The 11,616-nt window shown below is 51.1% G+C and overlaps 1 protein-coding gene across 1 annotated transcript; it reads right to left on the bottom strand.

Moving 5' to 3' along the window:
• Window positions 1-3,510: 3,510 nt before the first annotated feature.
• Window positions 3,511-8,803, bottom strand: SLC35D3 (solute carrier family 35 member D3). Its single transcript, XM_087775688.1, has 2 exons — window positions 8,368-8,803; window positions 3,511-7,112 (listed from the first exon to the last, which is right to left on the bottom strand). The coding sequence occupies exons 1-2, from the start codon at window positions 8,801-8,803 to the stop codon at window positions 6,283-6,285; spliced, it is 1,266 nt and encodes a 421-aa protein (XP_087631814.1). The 3' UTR covers window positions 3,511-6,282.
• Between the last annotated feature and the right edge of the window lie 2,813 nt (window positions 8,804-11,616).

Here is an 11,616-nt window from a genome sequence, read left to right on the forward strand (position 1 = left end):
CCCAGAAAGTGCCCCAGGACATGACCAGGTATTGCAGACCATTCTGCTCATGCTTAACTGTTATTAATACAAAAAAACCCCAAAACCAAAACCAAAACCAAAACAGTTGAGCAATTTGGAAAGTTCAGTCCTGTCTCAGGAATCCTTGAAATGTGCTGCTGGCTCGGCACTGCTGTTTCTTTGGAGAGGAGCTCTTCACAGAGACCTGCACCCCAATTTTCCTAAGTTAAGCAATTTCTTCCAGGATGCCAGGCAAATGCATCCCAGTCTCTTTTCGTTTAGAAAATATCGTAAATCCCAGGGCCAAAATTGTGTGACTGTGCACTGTCAGTTGTGGTGTGGTGTGTGTGTATCAGCCTTCTGGTGTTCAACGAATATTCAGACTCAGTGGCCTGTCAGCCACTATGCTTGAGGAAATGCACCTTTTTTCCCGTAAAATTGTGAAAAGGACATATTTAGCCACTTTCCATATGTTTGTAATAACATATGTTGTTGGACCTTTTCTGTGCCACTGAATGTTCACTCACTCAAGAAGGCGCATTGACAGAGGGAAACTCTCTCCCCTTTAGAGCCCCGGGTCGGCTAGTGGTGTGACAGTCAGAAGGGAAAATCCATATTTTACATTTTAACCAAGCATACACGGTTTGGAATTGGACAGACCATAAGGACAGATTTGCAGAGATACTCTGAAGACCGAAAATTCACTTAAGAGAACTAAGCCAATGCAAGATGCAAGGAGTTAATGGTGATATACACAGCACCCTGTAGCTGTTTTTATTTATTGATGATACTCAATATTTACAGCAGCCGGTAAACCTGCCTGGTTTACTATCATGACATGTTCCAGCTCATTGTTTTCTCTCATTTGACCTGCTTCTATGTCAGGTAAGAAACAGTCTGTGACTTTAGCAGTTATCGCTTTTTTTCAGGGAAATCCTGAATTCTGTTAAAGAATTGTTGAAATCTGTCTTGTTTTGTCAGGAACAAAATCAATAGCACCTAATAAAAAAAAATGGTGCAATTTCGAGAACAGAACTGACATTGCTTTTATTCGATAAAGGACAAATTTATCAACGAAATTAACGTGCCCAGAGCAGAATTTCTTACATCTGTCCGGTAAGAAAAAATCAGAGGACCACAAAGAGCAGATCCGCCCATCTTCCCCCCAGCCAGGTAATTCGCTCTGCCTCTCTCCTTCATGTCTATCACTCTTCCAGGGCCCCAAATTCAAGTGCATTCACTGCCGATTCACTGCACTGCTTGGCCCTGGGTTTCTGATGCTGTTACTTTTTTCCCTGTAAGAACAGTAACAAACTGAAATTTGGTGGAGAGGCTGGCTTCCAGCTCCCCAGGGACGAGGGTGTAGGAGAGGGATACAAACGGCAACATTTTGCTTCTCTGCAAACTCCCACATTTTCCCCATCTGTCCTGATTTGTAACTCTCGTATTTTCCCCATCCATCCTAATCCCAATCCCATGCACCTCTTTGAGCAGTGTTTTCATGCTCTCTACCCAGGCTTTCATCTCAGACAGTCTCTCTCCTATTCAAACACAATGTCTAGCATTAAAGTGTGACTGGCTTTCTTAGTCTTCACCTATAATAAAAATGAGCCTGGCTCAACAGCGATAATGATGGCAATCCTTTTTCAAGTTTATAGCTTTATTACTCAAAATGCTCTTACTGTGAAAAAAATCTCCTTTTGGTTTTACATGGGTAATAAACATCCACACCGGCGTGCACGACCAGGAGATTTCGGTACTGGCTGGCTGGCAGAGCGAGGGCCCTCGCTCCTGCGGCTATCCTGCGCTCAGCCCAGCTCCACAGGGTGCTGGTACGCAGCCCTGGCCCAGCTCCACGAGAAGCTGGTACGCAGCCACGGCTGAGCTATATAGGGAGCTGGTAAGCAAGGAGCTGGTGTGCAGAAACATGCACAAAGGTAGCAAGAAGCAATCTGGACACACAAGATTCTGCTGCTCCATCCCCTCTCTGCCCTTCTAGAAAAAAAGAAAAAAATAATATAGGCAGAAGCCTCCGTGCCAAGTCCTCCGCCACTGGCAGAGGTTTTCAGGCTGGACACTGGAAACAAGATTTGGGAAATACAGCGGGAACAAGGGAAGAGAAAGGAGGGCATGTGCAGGCTCATCAGTTCCCGATAGGCGCGGGGTTGAAGTGAAAAGCTTCCTGATGACCTCCAACAAGCTACTGGAGCATGAATATAGCAGCTAATTGAGAGGCAGAGTTGATTGCCTGCACTGCACTTAGAGGCTTCAGGTTAAAAAAACACAGAAGAAACCTCAAAGCGATACGTGAAATTATAGAGGACACAGGCAGAGAGCACAAGGAGACGGATATCTGGGGTGTTAAACCTTAACCACAACAAGCAGCAAAATGTTCAGCTGTTAATTTAGAGCCCAGAGCTGAAGGGCTTGCACCTTTCTGCCTGCTGAAGCCTTTGCCTGCAGCAAATAGATGTAATCAAATTACGGGAGGCTGTTAAGCACTGGCAATAAACTATCCCTGGACATACACAGGGCTGTGGAGTGTTCCTTAATAAACTGTAAAATTTCTTTCACTCTCACCTGGTGTTTTGTAGGTTGCCGTTCATTTTCCTTCTGGAAGCGATGGCAAATGCAGGATCAGTTTGTCAGTGATGTACGGAAATTTTTTACCGATTCTTGGAAATTCTAACTGTCCCTGCCTCCAAATAATCTGGCCTCTCTCTAATTTCTTTGAGAAAAGAATATATTTTAGAAAAGACGGCCAGTCTAGCTTTCGTTTTCCTGTTGCATGTGTGTTTGTGCGCCTGCGTGTGCACGCGCGCACGTATATAGTAGTGCTAGAGCAGGTGTTACTCGATGATGTGTTGACACTGAAATTAATGTTTATCCTCAAAGCAGTCATTGTGCATCAGGTTCATTCATTATCCTGGAACAAGGACAGCTTCTTTCTCTAAACCGTCCTGCAGGCACATTTGTGTGGAGCATTATGATGAATTCTGCAATAATCACCACCCCAGTGTCTGGCACAACCCAGTTTCAGCCACAGGCACATATCATACCTTTCATCCAAAGCAAACAGCTAAAAATTAACACTTAAGTCATCTCCTAGGGTTGCCATGTGACATAGCTGGTAATACAAATACTTAACATTGTAAAATAAAATCAATATTAAGTCCTTTAATAATGCAATGATTTTATAATATAACTATTAATAACGAGCATCAACTTATTTTTATTTATTTTGAAGCTACAGCAGTTACACTAGAGACACTAAATCATCTATAATATGTAACCAAAGAAATCACTGCTGAGAACCGCAGAAACGTCAAGCTGTACAGAGGTCTGTCCTCAGTCCCTCTGTCCACAACAGTATTTATAGTGTGCGGTCACATGTTGAGGAAACTTGGACGGTATAAAGGCACAAGAATAACTATAAATGAACCAAAAATGAGCACCCCGGAGTAGCAACAATAAGAAACCCAGAAGGCTTTTGGAAAGCAGTGCATTTTATTCCCACATCTCATTCTGCAGTCTTCCGCTGATGCTATTAAAATACCTCAGCACGAGGCAGTATTTTTATTTTATTGTGCGACAGTCTCTGTTACTGAAAAAGTGGATTGCATTTGCCAAATTCCTGTTTTAATTTAGGGAATTTACAGGTATAAACAGAATACAATATAATCACATTTTGACTATACATGCAAGTGTACAACATCATAACAGCAGCTTTTTCAACAGTCAAAACTGTTTGAATTTCCGCAAGTTTCTACTAATACTTCAACAACAGTAAGCGGCAAAACACTGAACTCTCCCAGGAAAAAGTCCTGCAACAAGAGTCCGGGGGGAGAGCTTTCTACGGCACGTGCCAAACACGGAGTGTACGCTACGGGATCTAAGACTGGCATCCAGGTGGTAAAAAGATCCACATTTCTTGTGGACAGAAAACACTGAGCACAGTGAGGACAGATCAGAAACGTGGGTTTCTCTTCAGCCATCTGTATGGTTACAATGCAGTTCAATATCGTAATGAGTTCAGTAATACAGCAACTATAAGTCATAGGCACAAACTTCTTTAGTCTAAGATGCATTTGAAAAACTAACAAAAACCCTATTACATTAGCCTATAAACAATAAATAGTGCTTTTATTGAAAAAGATGCCATATGGAGCTTGAACAGAAAGTAAACGTATTTTGGCATACAGCCAGTATCTCTCGACTCTTAAACACAAGCTATACATAATGTGTGATGTACCGATCTCCATGCCCCGTCCGTCCCCCAGCTCAGCAGCTACAGGCTTTTAGCCTGCATGTCTTTATAGCCCTCTCTTTCAAAATTCATGGGTGATGTCAGGTCACCCAACTTCTGCACTCACTCAAAAAACATACTGTCGCACCCGATGTTTCTGCCTGCATTTATTCACAAGAATCTAAAGCTCCCCCAGATCAGTTTTGCAAATATTCCTCGCTGGGTAAATTGCTCTTTTCGGATTTCAGTGCTGAACGCGCTGTGAGACTCGTGCTGTGAGACTCGTGCTGCCTGCGTAGCTTGAGAAGGCATTGGGCTAGGCACTGATTAATTAGGGCTGCGGGAATAACTGATTTTCAGTTCAGTGGCTTAATAAATAATAATAATAACAACAACAACGACAACAACAACAACAAACTTGATTCGTTTTTTCAGGAGATGATAACAACTTGTTTCAGCCTGTAGTCAAGATGACCTGATGGCTGGGGCACCCTTTTGGGATGAGGAAGACTCAGAGTCAAATCTCTTCTCTGCCTGGTTCTGGGCAAAGGTTTGACCCAAGCACTCCCGCCTCCCAAAAGGGTATCCCCAGGCTAAGGAATACTCAAATGCTTGTTTCCCCAGTCTCTCCCGTTAAATGCATGTGGTACAAAATATTAGCATGTTCAGTAGGGGCCCCGCTGGAACACCTGCTTCCCCCTTCCCACCGGAGCGCTGGAATGGCCAGGGTGGAGAGGCAGCGCTGCCTCTCGCAGCCCGCCGGGACAGCCTGGGCACAGGGAGCGGCTCCCACCAAAGCCACGGATGCCTTGGTGCCGAACACACCGAGCATCCCAGCCCGTGAGCGCTCAGCTGTGTGATCTGCCGGAGCACACTGCAGCTCCCTGCCTGCCTGCCTGCCCACGCTTTCTTCCACCGGACACCGCAGCATGGGGACAGCGAGGGCTGGTATGCACAAAGCCATGTCCCAACATGCGGCCGGGATACAGAAAAACTCTCCTGCAAAAGCACTCCTGGGAATCCCGGCCGAGGTGGTGTCCCCAGTTCTCCTATCAGCCTGCACTTCTGAGAGGGGAAGATGAAGAGGACACCTAGGTTCCAGGCCAGGCTCTGCTTCACCTGACCTTAGGGTACCAGGAGGGGATAGCACAAGGCACGCACTGTCTCCCTATTTTTTTAGTAGCCCTCCCAAATCAAATCAATACAGTCCAACATTTCCAATCCCTTTTATTTGGGTCAAAGTAATATTCCCAATGCTACATGTGGTTAAAGTTCATAGAAAAAACATCCTTCTTTTGCTGACCACAGCTTCTCAAAAGTTCAGATCTGGTTCTGCTCTCATGTACACCACCGCAAGACGAAAGCATTTCTACTGAAGACACAAACCACCCAATGTAAACGAGGTCCAAGGCCCAGCCTGGCCACAGAATCAGGGAGAGTTTCAATTCTTCAGTTAAGAGGGTGATTTTACAGCAATACAACTGAAGTGGCACAACCTCTAGCTCTGTTGCAATTGTATTGACACAGAGGAGCACATAAAAGTACAGTTAATAGGAGCTTGTATATTGCAGGAATGTATTTGTATCGAGTACCTATAATTGGATGGATACAGATAGGGAAGCACATCGACAGAGCCTCCGAATGGTGTTAAAATCACAAGGCTCCAGACACAAGCCAAGTCACAGGCCACCGCTGTGTCACTGGCACTGCCGACTATCTTAATGGTACTGCTGTCCCCCATGGCCCAGGCTGCTGGGCAAGCGCCCCGTGACTTGCCGTCGCCCAAGTCTCTCTGCATCCACAGCAGAGGACTCGGCACCGTTAGCTGTGGTGGGTCTAAACTGATGCACTGAAAGCAGCTGAAAGCAAGCCCAAAGCATGAGCTAACTCTGGCCTGTTGCTTTTTGACAATGAGGTAAAGTCATCCTACATGATTTGGATTTGTCAGCATTGATGTGGAAATGTATGCTCTGCCTTTCCCCCTGTACAGAGAACCAGGTGTCTGTCCTCAAGCAATAGGTTTTCAAACCTGCTTTTTAAGGGTTCGGTAGCTCTTCATTTTCTATCAAATAATCCTTCTTTATGTAAGTAGCACCCCTCACCAACCTCCATACTCCAAGATAGGCATCTTTCAGCGAGCTCCTGTTCACTTCTTGTGTGCCGGTGGCTTTTCCCTGGGCGGCCGGTCCCTTGGCAGGTTTCTCAGTGGCGTCCTTCTCTTCCTCTCCGCTCTGCCTGTCCCCCATGGCTGATCCTTCCACCGCTGCTTCCTCAGCCCCCTTCTCCTGGGAAATCACCTCCATCGCAAACAGTGCTTGGTCCCCAGCCTGCCTTTTCCCCTCCTCTTCTCTAGCTTCTTTCTCCAGGTCCTCGTAATTGCTCTGCCGTCTGGTCTCAATGTACTTGGCCACACAGTAAATGACAGACCCCAAGGTGTTGACCACAACACCGGCTATAAATAACTTTGTGGGCTCCACATCATTGAACGCCACCATGCCCACCGTGATGGTTGCTATGCTCTTCACCACCCCTACGAAGCTGGTGGTCACAGCCGAGTTAATGTAGGTGCAGTGAAGGGTGGTAAAGTTCATGGCACAGCTAATCAGGATGCAAGCAATAAAGATGCATACCATGGCAGGGTCTTTCCACCCCGGGAACGACCAGACGTTGATGGAATCCATGCTGGCAAAGGAGCAGATGATGAGAAAAGGGGTGGCTGAAACAGCGATGGCGTACTGAGCTGTCAGGGGTCCGTATTCGCTATCTACACTGGTCTTCTGAATGAGCACCAGGTAGGCAGCGTGTATCAGCACGGCCAGCACGCCTGTCACATAGCCCATAGCATCCCCGGTCAGGTCACCAGCTCCTGTCGGGAGAGTCACAGAAAGAAACAAGCATGTTTTTTGCATGTGAGACAGAAAGAGAGCACTGTTTGGGGCTGGGGGGATATTTAGGAAATAGGCACCAGTGCCCTTCCCATAACTCCTAAGATTTGTCATGCTTTTCCCAAGGCTGGGCATACTTACCTCCCAACACATACATCTTTTTTGTGTGCGTGTGTGTGCTACAAACCTACTGAATGTCATCCACTCTCCCGCTAAATCCCGCAGCCAAAATCAGATTGCGTTCTCCCTTTTGTGAAGACGCTGTGGGAGATTTGCAGCTGAAATCGCACATCCACACAGCAACGCTGGGCATCCTCTTGCCAGAGCGGGCACACGTCGGCTCCGGCTGGTCGGGCTCCCTGCCCTCCAGCGCCCCGGACCTCCCTTGGCCCTGCTGCTCCCCCCAGCAAGGCCAAGCTGTGTGGGCCCTCACAGCGAGAGCCTCCCTGCTGAGCGCCCAGTCAGGCTTCTTTGCAGATTAAGCTACTCGCCACGCGTGTGTGTGCTCTGTTCCCTGGGGCAGCCCCCAGCCCAGCAGTGTTGCTGAGCCACACGGAGCCAGCTTTGCCTCCCACCCCACCCACCCCTCGGCTAGAAATCAACACAGGCAGGGCCCCTGGCCCCATGGGGTTGCAGCTGACCCCGAAGGTTGCGCCTACCCCTGTAAGACTGCACTCACCCCAGTAGGGCTGCAGCTGCCCCCATGGGGTTGCAGTTGCCCCCAGAAGATTACATCTACCCCTGTAAGGTGGCACTCACCCCTCCCTCTATAGGGCTGCACCTTCCCTAATAGGGTTGCAACAAGGTTGCACCTACTCCCATAGGTTTACACCGACCTCTATAGGGCTGCACCGACCCCCATAAGGATGCACCGATCTCCGTGAGGCCGGACCGAGCCCTGTAAGCCTGTACCTGTCACAGCGGGGTCGCATCCCCCCCCCCCCCCCAAGGTCGCACCTGCCCCCGCAAGCCTCCACCTGCCCCCGTGAGCTTGCGCCTGCCGCAGTGGGGTTGCAGCCGCCCGCCCGGCGTCGCACGCCCCCGGACCCTCGCACCTTTCCCCCCGGGCTGCCGCTGCCCGCCCCGTCCCGCCCCGAAGCGCCGCCGGAGCGGCGGGGGCTGCCGGGGCAGAGGCGGCGCCGCCGTCGGGGCGCCCCGCGGCGCGGCCGCCCGCCCCGTCCCGCCCCGTCCCTCCGGTGCGGTGGCGGTGGCGGTGGCGGGGGCGGTCGCACTCACCGGCCAGCGCGGCGCCGCAGGTGGTGATGAGGACGGCGACGAGGACGCCGGGCGAGGGCATGCCGTCGCGGAGCACCAGGGCGCCGGTGAGGAGGGTGACGAGGGGCAGGCAGCGCTTGAAGACGACGTACATGGGGAGGCTGAGGCCGCGCAGCGACCAGAGGGTGAGGGTGGACTGCAGGGTGGCCAGGGCGGCCACGGCGGCGAAGGGGCGCGCCAGGCGGGGCCCGAAGGGCGGCAGCGCCGCCAGCCCCCGCCGCCGCAGCGCCTCCAGCCCCAGCGCCGCCGCCGCGCTGCTGAGGCACTGCAGCAGCGTCAGGAAGGCGAAGTGGTAGCGGGCCAGCAGGAACTTGAGCAGGATGTTCAGCGAGCCCGAGCACAGCCCGTGCGCCACCGCCACCGCGACGCCCCGCGCCCGGCCCCGCCACCGCCCCATCCTCCCCGCGCACGGCCCCGCCGCCGGGGCCCGCGGCACTGCCGGCCGCCCGCCGCGCCGGCGGCGGCGGGGGGGAGCGGCGACGGGCGGGGGCGGGGGGCGGGGGCGGGCGGAGGCAGGACGCGCTCCCGCCGCCCCCGACGTGTGTCCCCCGCGCCGCCCCCGACGTGTCCCCCCCCCCACCGCGCCCCCGCCCCTCTTGGCGCCCCCGCCGCCCTCCCCGCTGTGCCTCCGCCGCCGCGTTCGGTGTGTCCCCCCGCACCCCGCCGCCCCCGGGGTCCCCCGCAGCGCGCCCCGGCTCCCGGGGCCGAGCGGGCGCAGGAGGGGCGGGCGGCGGCAGCGCCCGCCGCCGGGCTCAGCCGCGGGGATCAGCGCCGGGCGCCCGCAGCGTCGCGGCGGAGCGGGACCGGCCCGAAAATAACGTGGGAGACCCGGAGGAAACCCCGCGTCTCCCGCAGCGGGGAGGTCAGTGCAAGCCCCCCCCCCCCCCCCCCCCCGCCCGCACAAGTACCGCTTTTCTCTCCCCAAAAACGTACGGCCGCCCAGGAGAAAGCATCCGTCGGGCCACCGGCCGCAGCCCGCCTGCAGCCCCGCTGCCTCCTCGCTCTGGGGTCCCGGCCGCCCCCGGCTCGCCCGCCCGCTGGCCAAAGGCAGCCCCTTCTCCGGCCGAGAGACGGGAACCGCTACTAAGAAAGCAGGGAGACCCTGTTTCTAGCAGGGAGACTTTCCTTGAAAAGTCACTAAAAATTGGTAACCACACACAGTCTTCGGAAGTGATGTTTTAAAGCCTGGTAAAGTTTAAATAAGCCCATTCCTTCTCTCGACTTGCCAGGTGAAGGTTTTAACAGGAGTCTGCAATAAATCACCTCGGCTCTAAGGAAAAGCAAAAGCAGTTTCTCTCGGACAGCCAGTCCTCTACCAGCCTCCTGCAGTGTCAGGCAACCTCAGGGAATTAAAAACCATACTTTTATTCGGAGCTGCCTTATAATTTTGAGCCTTCTTTTAACATCATACAGGTTGGGTCTCTCTCATTAGCAGTAAGACTACCTTTCAGCCACCAATATGAGATTAGCAAAGTTATTCTTTATTTTAAACAAAACCAGCCTCCCGCCTCTCCACAGGAACAGTATGAGAGAGAACCAGCTTGGGGGAAAATGGCATGCCTGACACCCGAAGCTCGTTTTTGGAAGGCTTACCATAAAAAGAGTGGACCAGATCCTGACAAGGACCGCCAGTTCTGGTGGGCTTGTACGGAATTTAGCACAAGCACAGCATACGTTTCAGCGGTATCAAAAAGGCACAACTATCTTCTGTGAGATTTCTGCAGAAAAATATTACATTTCAGTCTTGGTTCAGTTCATAGACCTCACTAGACATACCCAGTTTCCAGAGCCAGCTGTGCTTCTTCCCAGTCATCGTGCTGGAAACTCTTATTAGAAAGTAGAGCTTGGTGTTTGGGGGAGACCTGTAGCAATCGCAGGAAAGGGGTGCTGATGCCCAGAGCTCTCAACAAGAGCCGGGCAGGCGTTGGGGCTGCCAGGCAAGTGAGTGTGCATGATATGACCACGCCAGTATGGAGGAGCAGCCAGAAAACCATACGGGACCCGCAGCGCCGGGCTCTTCATCCGAACCAAGAGAAGCCGTGTATGGCCAGGATTATTGCTGGGTGCAGTAAGGGGCCCTTGGTGGTGACGGGGATCAGTCGCACCAAAAAGGACGTGTTACAAATTTCCTGGGTTGCAGCCAGCAGTGGAGCTGGTACAGGCACTGCAAGGAGGCAGGGCGAGGTTTATCAAATGGAACAACAGAGGCACACATTAAGGTATGACTATTTGAAGCTGAAAGTTGGTAATGAAGGAGAGGAAACCATGGGTACCGTTGAAATTAAACAGCAGAGGTAAACCAGAAGAGAAATAATAATATTCTCTAAGCAACAGTATAGGAACTGCTTTTTTTCAGCCATTGGGGTAAGCGTGAATGGAGACAGAAGCGATGTTTGGAAACCTAACCTGCAGCCTGCTTCCAGGAGCTGAGCGTAAGTCCGCGTTGCACTTCAGTGCCATTGGCCGTGCTTGTCCAGGCGGCCAGCAGCCGCTGTTGACTCTGCCTGCGACTGCTGCAGACACAGCGGTGCTTCCTCTACTTTTTGAAATGTGTTCCTGGATAAAATTCTTTCTCACCAGAGGCTGTCTCCAGCGTACCTGCCTTTTATTTTTCAGTCTTAAATGTATTCATTTTTTTATCAAGCTACTGTTCTTGCTCTCTTTTTTGCCTTGCCTTTTCTTACCTTCCTTCCTTTCCCCATTCCTACTACAGAGCCTGACATTAATGCAAGAACAAGACTGACTTCTTGAGCACCAGTGTAATACTCACCTGACTCAAAACTGCAGCCTCTCTTTTCCTCCTTCACCTCTTCTCTTCTTCATCTTTACAGAATCTATGGGAGGAATCTCCTGATATCTCCTATTTTAAATTGGCTTTTCCTCTTCTGTCTTTAAGTGTTCCCTAACTATTTTCCACAATAGTTTATATTCCATTTTGTTCTCTCTTGTTCTCACCAAGACAGTTGTATTTTAATCTTCTTTTTAAATGCAAATCTTCAGTTTTAATAATATTCGAGTACTTACATTTCTATTGATTAAAAACTCCACTGGCTGAAATATTAAAACACTGAAAAACCCCAGGACTCTGTGTGTATGCCTCTTTAAAAGGTGAGAGTAACGCCCGTCTGAATTTCTCAGGCTATGTCAGTCACAAAAGCCACAGATGCGGTCAGGATATTTGGAATTTTAATCTTCGCTAACTCAGGGCGG

Source organism: Nipponia nippon, unplaced genomic scaffold, assembly GCF_047370975.1.
Source record: "Nipponia nippon isolate SJK-2023a ecotype South Korea unplaced genomic scaffold, ASM4737097v1 scaffold_4, whole genome shotgun sequence".
Taxonomy (NCBI): domain Eukaryota; kingdom Metazoa; phylum Chordata; class Aves; order Pelecaniformes; family Threskiornithidae; genus Nipponia; species Nipponia nippon.